The 20,971-nt window shown below is 42.3% G+C and overlaps 1 protein-coding gene across 5 annotated transcripts in view; it reads left to right on the top strand.

The window, feature by feature from the left end:
• Positions 1-20,971, top strand: part of CACNB2 (calcium voltage-gated channel auxiliary subunit beta 2) — a 222,899-nt gene that overhangs the window by 7,339 nt on the left and 194,589 nt on the right. For 4 of the 5 annotated variants that reach the window (XM_018564338.1, XM_018564329.1, XM_018564296.1 and 1 more), the window contains exon 2: positions 14,323-14,415. In XM_018564338.1, the coding sequence (XP_018419840.1) occupies positions 14,323-14,415 (93 nt within the window). Of the gene's footprint in view, positions 1-13,874; positions 13,893-14,322; positions 14,416-20,971 lie in introns of those variants that run through there. The other variant, XM_018564304.1, reaches the window with a different exon arrangement.

The following is a 20,971-nucleotide window of genomic DNA, read 5'->3' as shown; positions in this document are numbered from 1 at the left end:
ATGTACCCGGGAGGAAGCAATGAGTGGGGGGGGGGGGAGTCATTGCTAACTTGAGTTAAAAAGTACATGTTCCAAGGCTGTCATGTTAATCCTTGCTCCACTACCTACTGAGTAGCTGACCTGGAGCAAATATGCAGGGTAGGAGTTCTGACTTATCACACTTTACCAGCAGTATACTTTTAAAGTAGACCTTCCATAAGGCAAATATTGAAGCTGCCATTGCTGACCTGAGTTTCTATAAAAGTGGAGCTAGAGGATCAACATGGTGGTCAGGCAAGTAGTATTTTCAAAAGTAGAGCTCATCAGTGGTAGCCTTCATGTCTATCTCATGACAGGTTTTCTTTTAAGCTGAAGTCAGTCTTAGGCGTTATCCATTCTCCCAGGGGAGTGTAGAGAAGTGTGCGGTGACTTATGGCCAGCAGATTGGAGGATAGGGCCATGCAGGTCAATTCCCCAACCCTCCTCCAAGTGGAATCCTTTTTCATTTTTAATGAATCTGTACTTGGCTCATTATAGGCAAGGCAACAGGTTAATTTACAGGAGGAGCCATAAGCAGTCTCTGGTCAGCTTTCACATGGCGCCCCCCACCTTGCATTAATCCTCAACCAAGAAATCTGGTATATCTGGACATGAGGAACAGATATCACTCCATCTGCCTACCGACAATGTTACGGCAATTGCCAAGTTTGCCAATTGCCGTAACATGCTGGAAGTTTTATCTTGCTCAGTTGGACTGTTGGATAGCACAGGGAAGCTAAGGAGTGACTTCATGTGCATCTCCTGTAAAGCCATATTTTTACCTTGTCTGCTATCGGAAAAACGTACAGGTTCACTTTAAAGAGACATTAAACTCAGGAGTTAAATCCTAAAAATGCATTCAAGTACATTAAAAGAGAATTATGAGGCGAGTGATTTTCACTCAGCCTCATAATCTGAGCCGACCTGTGACAATGAAACTGTCACAGGTCAGCTCAGTAGATCGGGAAGTGAGTGAACACATACCGGCACTCGCTCACTTCTCGATCTATCCCTGCAGAGAGCCGTGACTGTCACTCACGGCTCCCTGCAGGGATTCCCCCCCTCCTCGCTCCGATCCTCCAGCGCTGACTGGCGGAACGGACGGGGGAGGGTCCAGCTGGCTGCGGTTTCTCAGTATACCGCCAGCTGTAGCTCGCGGTATACTGAGCTTTGGGTGACGGGAGGACGCTAGTTTGTGTCCTCCCGTTACCCTTAGGAGAACTATAGGGAAAAGCCCTGACCCCATAGTTCTCCTTTAACTATTAACAAAAATGTATCTTATTTGTGTATAACTCAGCTGTAGATCCTCAAATCATCTGTCCAAGCTCACTCCTGTGGTGGACTACAATCTCACTTTTAGTTTACTAATTGATATTTAGATTGTAGTCCATCGCGGGAGTGAGCTTGGAGCGGTGGCTGCTCTACAGCACACACAGAGACCATGGGGAGCAAAATTAGCCCCCCTCCAGAAGGAAGGACAGTGTCGGCACCAATTCAGAGATGATTTGAGGATCTAGACACTGTCCTTCCTTCTGGAGGGGGGCTACTTTTGTTTCCCATGGTCCCTGTGTATGGTGTAAAGTAGTCACCACTAGTGAGCTGATATCTTTGGAGAGACAGAACTTGTATGGCGTCATTGACTGAGAAAGTATTGAAGCCAAAGGATCAAAAGGGCAGCCAGACACCTGGCATTATAACAAGGAGGCCATCATTGGTGCCTTCTCTGTACAGGTTTTCTTTGAGTGGTCTGATACATTGTAAATTCAGGTTGTAAAATCATTTTTCAAATTGGATCATTACAGATTCTTCCGCTGCCCGTGCAATTACTGTATGTTTATAGCAGCCATAAATGCCGATCCCATCATACAGCGGTAATAACTCAGGCTGGAATGTATTATTAGATCATACACAGGGCTTTACATAGACCAAACACTATCCAGTATATCCATAAAATAAACTCAGTCATTGCACTGTGATGGTATTCGATCTGTACATGAAAGATACAAATCCAGTGAGACTTTGCTGCATAGATTGAACTGGCTGAACGAGGAAAGCTCCAATGCCAGGTTCAATTTGTTGCAGAAGCTGAAAGTAAGGGTCAGAGGTGTAATTGCATGCTGAGCATTGCAATTTTTGCTGGATGGTGTCAAACAATACTGGAGTCTAATGAGAGACATGGAGCAGCACTAAAGTTTCATTAGTCTGTAGTGTGGAACAGTAGTTTGGGGAGCTGGTTACAGCACAGTATAGAGTATAGCACAGACAACCATTATATAGTACAATGGAGAGGTTTGGTTACATATACAGTACAGCACGGGGGTTCCATTATACAGTACAGCACAGGAGTATGGTCATATCATGTACAGTAAAGCATGGGGGTTCCATTATACAGTACAGCAGAGGGCTTTCCATTATACAGTACAGCACAGAAGTATGGTTACATGTACAGTACAGCAAAGAGGTTCCATTGTACAGTAAAGCACGGGGGTTCCATTATACAGTACAGCACAGAAGTATGGTTACATGTATGGTAAAGCAGTGTGGGGGTTCCATTATACAGTAGAACACAGCATGTTGGCTTCATGTACATTACACTACAAGGGTTTAATTATACAGTACAGCACAAAAGTTTGGTTTTATGTAGAGAACAGCATGGGGGTTCCATTAAACAGTACAGCACAGAATGTTGCCTACATGTACAATACAGCACAGGGGTTCCATTATACATAATCAACTTGAGGGCTATTATAATCTGACGGGCGGCACCCGCGTCTGTCACTCATCACAACCTAAAGCTGGCAATTCACTGTTATATCTTCTTCATTCCAGCTGCGGACTGAACAAAGAAAATATAACATATTCCTCCATCCATGCTTATGAGCGTGGATGGAGGAATCTCCCACTGTTTCCATAGTATTCTGGCAGCGGCTGGCAACAGCCGATTGGCTACAAGCTCCATTCGGCCGAAAATTTTCCATCCAGCTCCTTCGATCTTCCGATGGAGGGATGCCAGCAGGAAGGGTGCCAACAGTGGCACCCATGTTGTGAATTTCAGCCGGAAATTCTGGACAAAGAGGCTCCGCACATGGCGTTATGTGAAAGAAGAAATCCTGGCATCACTTTAGCTGTGTCACTTAACTAGCTTTTGGATGGCTGATTGGGCGCAGGAGTACCTTAAAGTGGAGTTTGCTGTAAAAAGCAAATTCCACTTAAATTGCCCTGACCGCTCCTCCTTTACAATGTATCTACTTTTAGTATAAGTCAAATTTACGTGTAAAACAAAAATTGGATTTATACTTACCTTATCTTGTCTTTTACATCGCTGAGCGTGATGTCACCGCCCTTCCGGGAAGATTCCTGGTAAATGCAAAACGGACAAAACTTTGTGAGGAAACACTCCAGTCCATTGCAAGAGTGACTTCTCATGAGATTTCGGCTACTCCGTATTCAACGGGATCTCAACAGAAGGAGCGTGGCATCATACTGGTTAAAGATGGGAATCATTAGATGCATATATATGCATTTAGAAAATATTTTTAAATGCATATAAACGCATCTAAGCTCACATTGCGAATGTGAGTTAGATTGGTTAGAAGGTTAGATTGGTAATCTGTATGGTGACCCTTACACCCACTCTGCCCAATGGTAAATATAACTTCAATAGGTACACCTGATGCAGGACAGTCTGTTCTAATATCGTGTTACCTGGAGTTCCAGTCTGTTTAATGCAAAAAACGTGCCTCCTGAGACCCAATCTGTAAGCACAAAATGGCAAATTGCTGACTTAACAAGATCCACAGGCTGTGTCAATTTACCAAAAATATAGAATATAGTAGAATCCATTGCAGTTTATTCCAACATGCAGCATTACAGAGGATGTATTTCCTTGTTTTCTTAGAGGTGGAGACTCTCTTATCTGAATACCTCCTTACTCATCCAGAAATTAAAACTAGACATAGAGAGGCTGGAAGAGTGTAACTAAGGGCTGGCAGAGAGAACTCCAAGTGAAAATGCTGTCACATGACCACAAATCCTTCACAAACCTTTATTGATTAAAAAGTCAAAACATCCGGAACACCGATAACGTGTTTCAACCTATGTGGCTTTAATTATAGGTATAATTAAGGCCACACAGGTCAAAATGCCTTAAGGTGCCCACACACCTTGCGATAATCGTACGATAATGGCGGGAAATCCCGTGATCGTACGATTATCGCAAGGTGTGTGGAAGTCGTGAGATCTCTCCTACTGTAAGGTCACACGACTTTTATCTTATGAACATGTTCGATTGCCGGCGGGTGTGTTGCATGTTCGCAAGATAAAAGCCGCACGGGCCAGCAAGCGCACACCGCCCGTTTAGCATTGCGGTCATCGGAAACTCGCCACTCAGCGGGGCGGGCTTGCGATCATCGCAAGTACGATCTGCCTGTCCAAGATGGGCAGATCATACGTTTTTTTAATTACCTTACAACCATCGCAAGACAAAAGTCTTGCGATGGTTGTAAGGTGTGTACCCAGCTTTAGGGGTGTTTCTGAATGTTACACCTTTTTAATCAATTGAAGTCTGTAAAGGTTCTGTGGCCATGTGGCCACATTTTTATTTTAGGTTACACTTTGCTGGCTGACAGGAGCTTGAGTTGAGAACTGGCATTCGGTTACCATGAGAAAGGTGAGGATATTATGCAATTTCCTAGGGGGTTATTCACTAAAGAGCAGAAGAATCCAGCCAAAGCATCGGCTGATCCTTCGCCTCTCTTCGGCCGCCGGAGCCCTTCGGTTCAGTCGAACCGAAGGGCTGCTGTACGGGCTATTCACTATGCATATGCTTCGACTTGACTGAGCTGAAGTGACAGCGGAAGCAGGAAAAATGGCCTGCCGAAGGGTCAGCCGTTCGATCCGCAAGTGACAGCTGGACGTAGCCAGCTGTGATATCACGCTTGCTCCGCCCAGTTGTAATGGCAGATGAGCGTCCCCAAATGACCTGGGGATGCTGATCTGTCATTAAACAATAACAACTGGATGGAGCCTGCCGCGACGTCACGGCCGGCTCTGCCCAGTTGTTATTCATTGGCCGAGACCTGCTGCTAGAAGACTCTAGCAGGTGCCAGCCAATAGGAAACAGTTGGTGCAGAGGTAGCTGTCACTGCTAGCTCCACCCAATTTTTGTTTTTTCTTTTAAAATATCCTTGGGGGCTATTCACAAAGCTGCCGAAGGCAGCCGAGTGAATAACCCAGCCTAAGTGAAGTGAGCCGAATGACGTTCAGCTACTCACTCCGGTTCAGTACGGCTGATTTCCGCCATACATCGGCTGAAATCTGGATCGGCTGAGCCGAAGCTCCGCCAGCTCGCTCGCTGCCGTTCGCCCCTATTCTCATAGGGGCCGAACGGCAGTGAGTGAATACCTCCGTGGTACCGAGCATAATAGAAAATAAGTGAAAAGAAAGGGGGAAAAAAATAGTTGAAAATATTCAAATTGTATTTGCTGGCAGAGAGAGCTCCTTTAGACATTGCAGACTACACACCACAGACTGCATTTTATGAATGGAATGTCAAATGCAGGCCACAGTGTGGGGTACAATTGCAGTGTCCAGCAGAGGTCAGATTCTTAGGGCCCCTCTCCACTATAATTAGCCCCTTAATTTTCTTAAGTAGTGTGTGTCAATAAGAATCACCATTTTTTTTTGCTGACCTGCTCCAGCCTTTTGACAGCCACTTCTGGTCTATATGTGATCCAGCAGCGGCTGCACATCATTACTCAGGGTAGGTTTCTTGATGGGAGACTGTGTACGTTACCAGGGAAGGGAGGTGCTGTAGGTGCACGGTACCTCTGTCCGGTGTCTTACCCAGCTCACTGACATCACTGGTTGCCCTCTAGCTGGGCAGTATGCCAGCTAGAGGGTCCCTCTTGGCTCCGGGCAACCAGTGACATCATCGGGGTGGGACGCCAGCTCTTAGCAACCTGGGACGCTCTGGCCACCCCATATGTGACCCAATGAGATGCCGCCTGAGGCAACTACCTCAAGGTGCCAAGAGTACCCTACAAATTATCTTCCACTATGAAAGAATTGAGCTCAGTAAAAAGGGGAATCTGCATTCTGCTTGAATACCCAATCACATGCAAAGGAAACATTTTGGTTCTTGCATATGATTGGATGATTAAAGTGAAGGCAACTTCGCCTTATTTACCAAGTGGAAAATCTCAACTACTATAGTAAATCAACCCGGACATGTCCTGTGTGCCATCAGCAGCTCACTGACTGATCTTACCGGTTCCCCAGAGTGGCTCTTTAACCAGAGCCGGCGTTGAGGAGGAAAGAACGGCAGCGGAAGGTTTAATGACCTTTTCTGTGATATTTCTGCAAATGTACTGAAGAGCTTTTAGAAGTCACAGAGAAAATGTCTTTGAGTGGCTAAGCCAAAGTAAGGAGGTGTGAATTGCAGTGCCGCTGAGGTGAGCCATTGATGTGTGCCTACAAGTTATAGCGCACACAAAGAGATCTCTCTGTAATTATTCATCTTCAGTGCCAGAACAAATTGAATTGTCGGCATGGCAACTATCGCATGATATTTTATCTGTAGGCCGCAGAACGGTTTAAACAAACATTATGTATAGTATAATGTATGGCGCTGAGAAAGAAATTACCGAAGCTGAAGGTATTTGAACTTTATAGAATAACAATAACAACTAACATTATGAAATTGCTATTTTGTGGAAGAGTTAACAGAGTAGCTTCATGGAATATAGGAATATACAATGTTTAAAGTACACGACATACTGAGGGAATATTTCATTTACAAAAGAAAAATTATTATTAACAATTGACAATTTTTAGCAAGTTGTAGCCTAGTGTGGAATAAATGGCTCTATAATATCAGGCTATGCTTGTACTGAATGTACATCTGGCTGATGGGACGTAAAGGAGTGATTTGCATGGTGCCGTCCACTGCTCAGAAATAAGGACTAATCCTTTTATTTTTGAGATATGTGATGGGCCATGTGGATACCTTCAGTTCTAAGAAGGCTTTACTGTGCTTCAAACTGAGTTGTAGGGATGAGCTTGGGATCAGTCCAAACCCAAGCTCATCCGAACCTGAGAGTTAGCCATCAGTGCTCGCTCAATCAGCTACGGTGGGGGCACGGAGGCTGCTGACATCATTGACCTCAGATGGCAATATTAGATCATTGTGGGCCCCCCTTTGCTTTCATTATTTTACTTTTTAAAAAGGCAAGAAAAAGTAGAAATATAGTACAAAAAATACTATTAAGTCTACATAAAAAGGGGAAAACACCAATACAACTAAATGAAATAAACAAATCTACTCATAAATAAAAAAAACACATCTTCTTAAAGAAAAAAAAGAATAAAGGATTCCCAGAGAACTACGGGTCATCTAAAAAGATAGCAGAGCCGCAGCAGCTAGCCTTTTGGCTTCCTTTGTCTGACTGAAATCTCAGATGGAGCCATCCAATAAGGGATCACTGTACTGACTTATTCACATGTGTGTTTAAAGGAGAACGTTTGGGAGAGTAAAATGTACTCTTCCCAATAGTTTGAGCCAGTGTGTGACAATGCAGCTGTCATATGCCATTTCTATAGCTCGACAACTGAGTGATCCCAAACTGCTAATCACTAAGTTCATGGTCTCCTCCCAGCAGAGATCAGTGACTGTCAGTCACAGCTCCCCACAGAGATTCCCCCCCTCTCCTCTCTTTGTTCCTCCAGCGCTCATTGGAAAGACAGACATGGGAGGGGCTGGGCACAGATGGCTCTGGCTCTAGAGAGGCAGAGTCAACTGTCAATCAGGCAGTGGGGTGGATCCTGACAATATTGTAGGAATCCTTCCTGGCCACAGCACGGCTCTGCACTGTCAGCATATAGGGGACAGTAGCCAGTTATTTGCTGAGTTTGGGTCACAGGAGGGCATTCGTAAATGTGCCTCCTGTGACCCTAAAGAGAACTATGGCCAAAACAAGGTTTGGCCATAGTTCTCTTTAAAATTTCAACTTTATGACTGGAAGTAAGGAGAAAGAAGAAAAGAATGCAAAAAGAAGAGTCTAGCGCTCCACCTGATAGGTGAATAGAAGATTGCATAATATTTACGGGCAATATTTAAAATATAAATTGTTTTAAAATATCACTAGACAGGAAGCAATGGGAGACACAGACAGCAATACATCAGTTTGCAAAACCAGACAAGTGGTAGAACCTCTGTGAGGCCTTTATTGTTGTCGCCTTCCCCATTGGGAAGATTCCCACAGGCTTCCTGCCCCAGTGACACCAAGACAGGAAGTGAGGGAAAATCTCCATCGGTCAAGGTCCAAACTGTTCTTTTCGAAACTGGCCAAAGAACAGATTTGGCTGGGATTGCACTTTAAATTAACTATTGAACAAAGCTTGAAATTTTTATTGACTGGGTAGGCTTTTTCTCTTCAACATGCGCTCCGGAGAGATCTGCAGTATGTAACAAGCTTACCGACCACTGGATGGACGTGGAGACGCGCGCAGGTCAGCGCAGAACAAGTGCATTAGTTGCCAAAGCAAACAGTGATCCTTTTGTGTTATACATACAAAGCTATTTCATTCTGTCTAGCGTTCCTGTGTTCCAGTAGCCAGACCAAACTTCTGCACGCTGCAACGGTTTACAAAGTGTCTTACCGAAGATCAGAGGAATGAAGTGATGCAGATGAGAATATATAAGACGGTACATATTCCTCTGACAGCTGTGTTACCGTCACCATTGCATTAGAACAGGCTTAAGAGGCCACAATTCAGAGAGGTTTACATGTAAGAGGGTTTCAATCACATCCATAAATAAATATGTAAATACAAAAAAACAATTAGGATATTATATTTTTTTTTAAAAAAGGAAATATTTAAAGGATTCCTGCCTGAAGAGAACAAAAAAAATCAATGTGCGATAGCTTCTAATGACAGAACTATTAACCCTTTCACTGCTACGTTGATTTGGATTCACATTTTCATTTCTATACTTGAAAACTCACTAAAGAGGCCCTAAAGGAGCTTCTGAAAGCCAAGAATCTCTGGAAATAATAGACGTTATTACAACTTATCTATTATAACAATTTACATAAAAGAGGTTTTTAAGCACATTGATAAATATGTAAAAAAATAAATAAATATATATATTATCTGAAGAAATTATATTTAAAGGATTCCTGTCTAAGCTTTTCCATAGCTTCTTATGGCAGAGCTATTAAAGAGGAACCTTACATATATCTTTGAAATAGGAACAAATACATCTTTAGAAATGTTTTAGACTTGTGCGATTTGTTTCGTTCGGATGAATATCGGCAAATTTAGACATTCTCATGCATCCGAGTTTCCGAATAAAATAAATAACGAATCTGAACTTATCCGATTTTTCCGAAATTCGGATGGATCCGAAGTTTTTACCCGAATGTTATTCGGAATTAACTTTTGTTGTTAAACGTTAAAATAATAAAAAACGCGTGGAGTCCCCTCCCCAATTCATATCAGACCCTTTAGGTCTGCTAGGAATTTTAGAGGGGACCTCAATGCCAAAAAAGCAAAAAAAAAATGCACGGGGTTCCCCCTAAAATCCCTTACCAGACCCTTGATCCGAGCAGCAGGAAAGGGGGGGCAGCATACAGCCACCACCCCCACACAATACCAGGCCCCCTGGTAAAGCACCCGTTACCCCTGCTCATTCACCAAATAAACAGTATAATAGTAAATAAACACATCACACTGGCTTATAAACTCCTTTATTTGAACAAAAACCCCACAACACAGGTTTTTGACAAGTCCTTTATTTAATAAAAAAAAAGTGCCCATCTATGTAATCCCAATGTCAATCACGTCGTCTAGCATTGTAGAGCCACATCCATCGCAATGCGACGGCCACTGCCACGACCGATCTGCAGTTGCAGATTTTTTTTCAATTAGGCTCCATTCACACCGGAGCGTTTTGTAGCTCGAATGCTTAAGTGCTACAATGCTCAACAGGAGGAAGCCCATTGTTATCAATGGCCTCTGTTTTCATCTGAGCGTTCTGTCACTTGTAGTAAAACGCATGTAGCGCAAAAAAAGTACATGAGCTACTTTTGGAGCAGAGTCAAGCATTTAGACTTCAATAGGAGCTCCTGAAGAACTTGCAAAAATTTGCAAAAACATGCACAACACTTGTTTTTCGTGAGTCTTTTTTTAGCCTAGTAAGTAGCTTTGCATTAGCTAAAAATAAAACGCTTAAGCCTGAAACGTGCGCAAAAATGTCTGAGGAATGCAGGTTTAATTGTCGTCTTGTAGAATTTTTGGTGCTTGTCCTGACCCCTATGGAATATTTATTATTACCTGCATACCCGCTGATCCATCTCCAAATTATAGGCTTACATTGTCAGCGCTCAGCTCACCTTCTATGCTATCTAATGAGCGGGAAGGTATAATCCGCGGCTCTGGGTTATGTCTGGATATACTGTCACTGCTCGTGTCACAACGCTGATATTTATGATGGAAGCAGCAGGCACAGACAAGTGTGTTATGTGAGTTATCTCCACTATTCCTGACTCATCCACTATCAATGGTCACATCGGAGGATTGAAGTCACACTAGAAGGTGGAATTTATGTGTTTATTGGAAAGTGTATTTATGCTGTGAAACTAAAAGTAGATCCTTTTCCATTCAGTAAAATCTCATATAAGCTTTCACGTGCCAAAGGTTATCTCTGGACAAAAACTAAAAATTGTGCGATTCCGAAACCAAATTCGTACAAGTTTTCTGAAATCAGACACATTCGAATTTCCGAATCCCAATGCATCCAAATGTGTCCGAATCCAAATTTACGTTTTCGAATTTCGGGTTCCCGTCCGAATTTCCAAAAACGAAATTGAATCGGACATGTGACTTTTCTGGCCGATCAGATGTGTTTTCCGGTCTAATGCATCCGAATAGGTCTGAATCCGAATCGGAATAGTATTCGGCAATTCGGACTCCCGAATGTCATTCTGGTCTAGGAGCTTCAGCTTTAGTATTAATATCTGTATATGGTTTTCTGTGGTATTCGCAACGAATATTCGTAAACTCATCCGAAACCAACGAAAATTCGGAATACCTCCAAACCGAATAGAATTTTGGTTCCGAATCCTGAAATAACGAAGGGGGTTATTCACTACGGAGCCGAGGGATCCACCTGTAGCTCCGGCTGATCTTTCGGCTCTCTTCGGCCGCCGGAGCTCTTCGGTTCAGTCGAACCGATTGGCTGCTGTATGGGCTATTCACAATAGCTTGTACAGCAGCCAAAGGCGGCCGAGCGGCTCAGCCGAGCCAAAGGCATATGCTTCAGCTCGAAGTGACTGCCAAAGCAGGGAGAACGGCCTGCCGAAGGGTCGGCCATTCTCCCTGCAAAGGACAGCTGGGCAGAGCCAGCCGTGATCTCATGACTGGCTCCGCCCAGTTGTAATGACAGATCAGCATCCCCCAATGACCTGGGGATGCTGATCTTATTGCTGGCTGGGAGTAATTCATGGTGGGATATGTAGTCTTGAGGAATCAAGATTGCATCGCAGCAGGGAAAGAGACGCAAAGCACGCTGGGAATCCAGGAAGTTAATGAAAGTGATGGGCAGCACTCACTACATAAAAGGGATTTTTTCAGCTTTGATTGCATTATCAAAAACTTCTCTAGTATGTATTCCTATTACAATGCTGATGTTATAATGTTATAATGGTATATGCCGGGACTTTACAACTCCTTGAATGTCCTCTCAAAAGTTGTGTTCAGTCATTTTAAATTTGCAGCTTTCATTAAAATAACAGAATTGCTAGTAGGAATAACAAAACAAGAAAAAAAAGATCTGTGTTGAACTGAGGTGACTGTAAACATCTAATGCCAAACAAAAATACATGTAAGAGTTCCAATGTGCTGTTACTTTTTTTAAATTTGTTTTTTATAACACTTTGAGGTGTATTAAAAAAACAATTAGCAGAACCATTTGCCCGGTGCAGTTGCATATACATTTGTTTTGTGCAAATGAATGCAAAAATGAATCATTAGCATATTTTTCTTTCTACATCGCATGTAATATCAGGTAAATACAACACTATAGCCACTAGATGGAGCTGAGGAGCAAAGGAGGCAATCATTTTCTGTTCTCACTTCCATCTAGTGCCCATAATGTGGCTATTTACATGCACAATGATAAGTTATTTAGCTTTAGATAGAGTGGGGAGAGGTATGGACGTATGTCAGGTTATTTATTGTGCCTTGTGTCCTTGTTGGAGAATTTCCAGCCCTGGTAACAGTCATTTTGGGGAGATTTCACCTCATTTCACATTGTGTCTTCCTGACAGGAAATATGGAGAAATCTCAACAGTGTGTAACAAGATCGCATTCTCGGGTCCTCCCTGGGCTGCAGCGGCGTCATAGACAGCTGCGCCGTCACACGGTGCGCTCCACGGTGGTACACGGCGGCCGTGTGACGCGCAGGAGAGCCCCGCCTCCATAAATTCCGGCTCCATAAATAGTGACCGGCCGCTACACAAGGCGTTCCACTATTGCCGTGAACGCCTGTGTTCGGTTCGCTCACTCGGGACAGCAGTAGGCTCATCAGGCTCACAGGGAATCTACCTCCAGTCTGTTCTTCCAGGAAATCTACCTGAGTGCTGGGCAAGTCTATTGGAGACCGCAAGTATCCTTGTGTCAGGCAGTTCAATGCTGTATCTCTCTCTATTGGACGTACCTGGTGCTATACGTATTACTGGAGTTACTTCCATATCACTTGCTGTATGTTATGTTATTGGCAGTGCACAGTGCTATACATGTCACCGCACTTATTGCTATTCAATCCTGCTGTGCTATTGGTGGTACAGGGTGCTAGATGCATGCAGGAGCTGTTGCTAATCACTTGCTGTATGCTGGCCAATTGGGAGTGCATGGTGCTATAAGCAGTACTGGAGCTTCACTGTTGTTCACACCATTGAATGTGGCCATAGAGTTGCATTGGAGGATTGAGTTCCTGCTCTTATGTACCACCAGTTTCTATACGAACCCATCTTGTTGCGCACTCACTACTAGGGTGGATTATGATGAAATAACCATTTTAAGTAGCATCCTATAAATACTTCGGCAGATGATTTCGTGGATCCAAACTCTCCCTTGAGACTGAGAGTGAAACCTGGAACCCAAACTGATATGCCGCAACAGGACTAGATAGGTTAGGTACTAGAATTGCATATCTCCACAGTTGTCCACAGTGTCAATCTCCACAGTTGTGATCCTCAAATAATCCGTCAGGTGCTTTACACAGTGATACAAACATAACACAATTCCCCTCTTTATCCAAAACAGGAGAAACGTTCTTCCTTTCATCACAATATATATGGGATATAAGAAATTTCCAAAGAGGGCAGGTCCTCTTTAACTACCGTTAAGGCCCGAGAGGGTTAAAATGTATAATGCTTTAAAGCTGAACTCCAGGCAGATATAAAACACTGTACACAAATGAATGCAGCTCTGTAATCATTAATACACCATGAAATGTATTTTTGAAATGCAAGCAGTGTAAGTACTGACCTGGTATTACCCTCATGTAGTACACTGTACAGCAGAGCTCAGACTGGGAGAGGCAGAAAAGATCCAAGGAGCCAATCAGCTGAACTGCCATGCTCATATCCCAATAAGCAGCATGCTGATAGGAGGAAACAGCAGAATGACAGAGAGATGAGCTCATCAGTCCGCTGCTTCTCCTTCAACTTTCCAGTCACTGGCTGGGGGCGGGACAAGACCTATAAGTGTTACGCAACAGAGAAAAATCAGGTCTCTTGCCTTGCCAGACGACATTGTGCAGTGTTGTAGAGCGGTATTAATCTCAGGACTGCATGGACATAATACAAATCGTTTGGTAGGAAAAACAGCTCCCTTATATGTGTTCTGTGTCTGTGTGTTCAACTGTTTGCCTGGAGTTCAGCTTTAAAGATTACTTATTTTCCCATAAATTATCTTGGACACAAAAAACAGATTATGATTTATAAAAAAAATTTTAAATGTTAGAGTGTTTGTTTATATAACAATTCCATCTTCTTTCAAAGAACAGTAATCAGCAGCAACCAATCAGAAGTAATCTTCCAGTCATCTGACTGCAGTAAAATGAAGTTTGGCTGCTGCTAGGTTTCTGCTCTACTATCACTACTACACACCCGGGATGTTATTTTATGGAACAAATTTGATGGCAATAAAACATTCATTTATATGCTTGTATCACAAAAACAAACACATATTAGTATTAGAAGCTGATGATAACTAACCATTGTTTGGTTTTCATTTCAGACCTATGGAAAAGGAGCCAGAAGGAAAAATCGGTTTAAAGGATCGGATGGCAGCACGTCGTCTGACACTACCTCAAACAGCTTTGTGCGGCAGGTATTGTGACTTTTCTTTACTCTTCCCGGCTGCAACTGGTAAAATATTGTATATCAATAATGTGCTGGTGATCAAAAACTTCGTCGTCTACACAATATGTCTGCTGAATTGTTATTATTCTTGTAGCTTCCCAGGAGAAGATAGGCCCAACCTCAATTCACTCCTAACATTGTCCAATGTCCCTTCACTCCTAACATTGCCCAACCTCAATTCACTCCTAACATTGCCCAACCTCGATTCACTCCTAACATTGCCCAACCTCGATTCACTCCTAACATTGCCCAACCTCGATTCACTCCTAACATTGCCCAACCTCGATTCACTCCTAATACTGCCCAACCTTGAGTTACTTCTAATATTGCCCAACCATAACTTTGTCCAACCTTGATTCACTCCCAACTTCAATTCACTTTTAACACTGCCCAATCTCGATTCACTTCTAAAACTGCCCTACCTTGAGTTTCTCCTAATATTGCCCAACCTCGATTCACTCTTAACATTGTCCAACCTTGATTTAACTCCCAACACTACCCAACCTCAATTCACTCCTAAAATTGCCCAACTTCGATTCACTCATAACATTATCCTACCTCAATTCACTCCTAACACTGTCCTACCTCGATTCACTCCTAACACTGCCCTACCTCGATTCACTCCTAACACTGCCCTACCTTGATTCACTCTTAACACTGCCCTACCTCGATTCACTCCTTACACTGCCCTACTCGTTTCACTCCTAACATTGCCCAATCTTGATTCACTCCTACCATTGCCCAACCTATATTTCCCATGTCAAACCACATATATCTTAAACTGGCCATGGGTTAAACGACAAAAAATGCTCAATTCTCTTACCCACGCTTTGTGGGAGAATCCCATCGGGCTATTGTATTCTGCCAGTAGATTGGGAGGTTAGAAAACCCTGTGAGATTTTATTTATGTCATTGTACCATTGCAGATTTCTCCTCACTTCCTGTCTAGTAAAACCAATAATGAGAAAGTGAAGTTTCTTTTTCTATGGAAAATTTTTAAAAAGTTTTTGGTTTGACATACACCCTAAATGTCAAAGCAGACACTTTCAATTGATATTTAGAGATAAAATCAACTGCTTGAAAAACTGCAACATCAATTCTTTCCAATTTTGTACATTTCTGAGGAAGATACCAAAATGTGTTTAAAAGTGTGTGTTGTTGCAGAGCAGCTTTGTAAAATTGATCACATTTCAATGAGTGTATGACCAGCTTTCTACGAGGCTTGCTCAATAAACATGATGGGCCTCATTTATTCAACAGTCTGAAAAAAATACTTAGCTTTGAAAGATTTTTCCGCAGGGTGCAATTTTATTTACTAAACATGTTTTATGGATGAATGTCATAAATATGCCGATGGTTTTCTCTTGCTCTCATTGTAAACAACAATTCTGGTGCTGATATTCTATCCAGTCTTGTAATATGTGCTGAAGCTCTGGAAGTAGACTCATTTAGCTGGTTGCTTAGTTTATGCCAAATTATACTATGGACTGTAAAAGTCATCACTGTCATCAGAGTGTGAAGGATTGGGCTCTAGAGAGCTAGCATGTGTTGGTACAGTTGGTTTCCATACCTTGCTGCATAGCATTGAGGAATGCTGACAGTATTGGATCTTGTATAGGTTAGATCTTTGGTAGTTTTCTGCCCAAAACATTACCTTTTCTTTAGTGACTTTTATATATATTGCCAGTCCAACCAGGGGTATAAATACTGCCGGGGCATTCAGCAACACATTCAGGGGTTGAAAATATTTTTATAATGGAAAGAAAGGACTGTGGCAGTGGGCATTCAGGGACTTATTTCTGTTTGTTTGGCTTACTGAGTAAAAGTCTATGGCGTGGAGAGTTATAGACTAAATTGTGTGCAGCAGGTCTGCAGAGTAATCCCCAGCATCTAACACTCATTCTATAGATCTGGCTGCTGGCACCTCAATCAGTCCTGGATGAATGATATGCCCTTTCCTTAAGAGTAGATGCTGCCTTCTGCAATCGGCTTGATCCCCCTCTCCTTAGGATCATACTAGCAGCCAGTTTATTAAGGTGCCTCCTTCAGATGAGACCCACTCCACTCTGCAGCATCAGTCCCCTCCATTACACTCTCTATGGAGCACTTAAAGTGCTGCTGCAGTCCTCTGTGAACTGTACCCTTGCTCCAGCTGCATTCTCAATGGCTCGGACACCCATCACTGAGGGCTGCACAGCCCTCCAAACCACAGCAGCCCCAAAAACCCAGAGGAGTCCCAGATCCAGGGAATTCACTTTTACAGGCCACACCCAACACAGGCCTCAAGATTACACTAGACACACACTGCAATATGGCATAACCCAAAAAGCCACCCCGCCTCAGCCTTCCAGCTCGCTCACGCATCAGGCTGACACATAGGCATTTTTTCTCCCGCTTTAAGCCCTTCCTACTGTTAGATAAATCTGGCCACAGCCACTATTTAGCACGGTTTGCTAAACGAGCAGCTACTACCTGTCCCCTAACCCGCCCTCTGTCCCAGCCCCATTTAGAGGTACAATTTAGACAAATTGACTGAAAAGGGGTTCGCATGTGAAAAAACATTGGGAACCACTGCTGTAGAGCAAACCTGTACAAAGTCCATGCAGGGCAAAGCAGCATGTTAACTTTGATATCCTTACCTTTTGTGCACTTCCCAGCCGCTTTATTGTGCCTGACTTGTATAAACTCTGCGTAGCTTTAGTTGTACCTCACTTGGCTTGGCCCGATCGCCTTGGTTGGGTCAGTTGCCAAGATCATTTGCTGTCACATGAGAGGAAAACATATAAGTCACATGCTGAGCCGTACTCAATGGTACTGAGTATTCACTCCTCATGCAGTGGGAGAACAAAGAAAAGGTACGTGCTGCTGGCAAAAGGGTGCATTAAAGTGAACCCGTTGCCCCCACAGGCCAACAAAACCATGGTATAAACCTAAACTATTTAACTCCCGCAATATCTACATCCCAAACAACTAAGCCATGCCATACCAAGTTGCCCAGTACCTGAGGACAGCCACAACAGTGAGTTGAGTGGGTGCTTGCACCAACTGGCTGGCTCTACCTAAACACCTCTCTTTGTCACCAACCATGTGATTAGGTACGTAGCTGTGTTTTACTAACACAGTTATTGATGGGTCAGTATGATACCATTTTTTTAGTGGTTCAGGCTGTAGGCAAATTATGCAAATCCATGCCTGCAAAATGTTCTAGAATATCTAAACTACCTATAGAAAATGTAAACTGTGCACATATGCTGCAAGTTCAGTCCACAATTGTTCCGCAGTGCCTCCAGCTACCGAGGTCAGTGAGGGTGTGTTTTCAAGTTTATTTATTGCTTGTTAAGAATATGTTAATATGTACATGTTTATTGCTTGGCCACAGTTCTACTTTGGAGCTGAACTCCAAGCACATTTAAAAAATGTAAATTACAGTTGTGACTTAATTTAAATTGTCAGTAAGTGTATTTTTTATTGCAACTACTGTAAGTACCAGAATTTGTCATGACATCAGCCTCCTGTAATCCTCTGCAGACCCACAACAGAGTGAGAGAGGAAGGATCAGTGCATACATATATATGTAGATAAATATATCTACATATATATTTATATTCTTTTTAAAGCGTATTTAGCTGTTTGTCTGGTATTCAGCTTTAAGAACACAGGGCAGTAGGTCACAGTTGTCAGTTTTTCTTCTGGTTTTCCTTAAGCAGTTTGTCATAATGATGCTAATTTTGGTACCGGGGGAACAACAGGCAAGAGGAGTTTCTATTTTAGGGTTTTGCTATTTAATAAATACTTTCATCCCATTTAAAAATCAGCTATTTCCCATGTACTCAGTGTTTATTATAGGATAATGAAAGAGTAACACTAATATTACAGTAAAAAATGCAATTTCAAGTAGTAGGTCATAGGCAATGGGAGAAATTTCTACTAAAGTTTATGCAAAGGCAAACTTTTTTTTTTTAGTCTTGGATAGAGTAGAGAAGGATTCGACTCTTTTTCAAGATTATATCGCTGTCTTTGCCTCGGCAGGGAGATTCACCTCCTATTTGTCCTGGTGACTATTGCTATCTAGAGAGTGAGGAAATTATGAGTTGTCATCAGATCTAGAGGTGAGGGAAAAACATCCTCTAATGAGGAAACCTGTTCCTGTGACATCTCTCTAAAATTGGGAGAATTTTTAACTTTGGAGAGATTGCTTCTCATTTCATGTAGCATCTAGTGTGAAGGGAAATCATTCCAGCAAGGAACCTGATAAGATTTTTACACTTTTCTACTCTAAAACGGAAAAATGTTTTGACTTTATGTACATTTAAAGGATATCTAAACTGTACTTGTCATCTGTCAAAACCCAACAGTCTATGTTGCAACGAGGTTCAAACCTGCACTGTAGAACGACTGTAGGAGAATAAAAAGTTTATACCTGGTTGGTTTATTTTAAGTTACACTCGATGGGCAAAATTTGTGGACATTTGACCGTGACACTTATATATGCTTGTTGGGCATCCCATTATTATCACAGTCTCCAACCTTTTTGGAAGGCTTTCCATGAGACCTTGAGCTGTGTCTGTGGAAATTTGTGCACATGCATCCAAAGAACATTTGAGGTCAAGTACTAATGTTGGATGAGAAGACCTGGCTCGCAATCAGCATTCCAAATCACCCCAAAGGTATGTAGTAGGATTGAGATTAGGTCTCTCTGTTAATAAATACCCAAAAGCACCGTGATACCCTTTCTTTGTGTAAAAGCCTTGATCCGGTGAGACGTGCTTTATGTTATTATGCTGAACACAAACTGACTTTGTTTTGTTTTGTTGATGGGAAGGCCATTTTCCATTTGCTGATGAAAGCATTGTTTTGTCTTTTCTGGGAAAAATAAAACCTGTTCCGGTTATTATATGGCTGTGCCGATAATCTCTGATCCCCCGAACTTTTCAATACCTATATACAGTATATGGGCATTCTAACATTGTAAGCATGCAGTAAGTGTGTAAATATTATATTGGTCCATGGATCCTATTGAGACAATTTTATAGGTAACAAGCTCTGATACTCCAGCCCTGCAGTCAAGTGTCTCTGGAAATTTTAGAAAAACATTGGCTATTCATAAGTTACGTTAATTGGTTTCCACCCAAATTGGCATTAGAACATTAGAGGTCCGTCAAAAACTATTGGAATGCTTTGTAAGTTTTGTCTGTAGTCTCCTGTAAGAACAGAAAAGGGAAACAATCCAGTTACTGTTGTAAGATCTTTTCCTAATTCTACTTGAACTCGAAGAAACTCAATAGCAAATAAAAACAGCAGAATGCATTAAAGATGAACTTTTACTGTCAATTAAATCCCATTAATGAGGATTGATTCGGTTTAATGGGTAGCTTGGCTGTGATGTAAGTGATTCGGTAGAATTATAATGCGTCTACTGTAGCTATTAAAGAACAATTGTTGTCTAGACCATATTATGCTTGCTTTTTAGAGGGGGATGGGTAAAATTATTCCGGTATACCATCATGTGGATTGGTTCATGAAAACTGGAAGAGGGTTAAAATGAAGATGTTCTCTTAACAGCCAGTCCAATCTAAAGGAGAACTCCAGGGAAAGCACAACATTTAGTTGTAAACGTGTAAAAAGAAATGCTACTTCTCTGAGCATGTATTATATATTTGGATGCAACTTTAAGAAAAAAAATGTACGTTCCAAAATGTTTTGGATCAATAGCAGGAAATCATGATTTCCTTACTAAACCCGGACTCTGTGGGTACCAGAAATATATACACACACACGCACAGTATATAGGAATGCAGCGAAATTACATTTTTAGACCGAAACTGACTTTAGGAAATTTGTCAGGCCAAAACCAAAAATTCCTTTTTTTTCCAACCTTTTTAAAATCTTTTAAACTGTTTTATAGTTATTTTATTTATTATTTATTTATTTTACTTCACTAATATTTCCCTGTTAAAATAGAAAAAGAGATTGAGGACAAAAATCTCTTTTTCTGCAGCCCCAGCACTCAATGAACATGAAGCTCTCAGTATAAAGGCTTCTTGTTCATTCAAATCTGGAGATAGTAAATATTTACTATCAACCCAGTCATGAATGGACAGGAAGCCCCTGTACTGAGCTGCTTGCAGTTCATTCATAAAGTGAGCAGATAGCAAATATTTACTATGTCCCCATTCATAAATGAACAGGAAGTGATGTATCACTTACTATGTCCTCAGTTGTTTATAAACACTCTGCGATCAGTACTGATCCCTGTTTGTGCTGCACTCTCCATCCTGACTTCTCCGCCTGTCACAGGAGCCAAGCTCTCCTCCCCGCACTGCCCTGCTTGGCCTCCTGACAGCTTCCCTCCTCCCTGCTGGGCACCGGCAGCTGGATCAGCTCTGTGTCCCCTGCAACCAACATTACCTCTGCCAACAAAGGTGGGGAAGAGCCGCAGGGATTGGAGGGGACACAAACCAAAGCTTGCAGCTGGTGCCCAGAGGGGAGAAGAGAAGCTCGGGATGCACCGCATTTTTGGCCTT

Source organism: Nanorana parkeri, unplaced genomic scaffold (genome assembly GCF_000935625.1).
Source record: "Nanorana parkeri isolate BGI_ZX_2015 unplaced genomic scaffold, ASM93562v1 scaffold23, whole genome shotgun sequence".
In the NCBI taxonomy this organism is placed as follows: domain Eukaryota; kingdom Metazoa; phylum Chordata; class Amphibia; order Anura; family Dicroglossidae; genus Nanorana; species Nanorana parkeri.
This window is presented reverse-complemented; position numbering and strand designations above follow the sequence as displayed.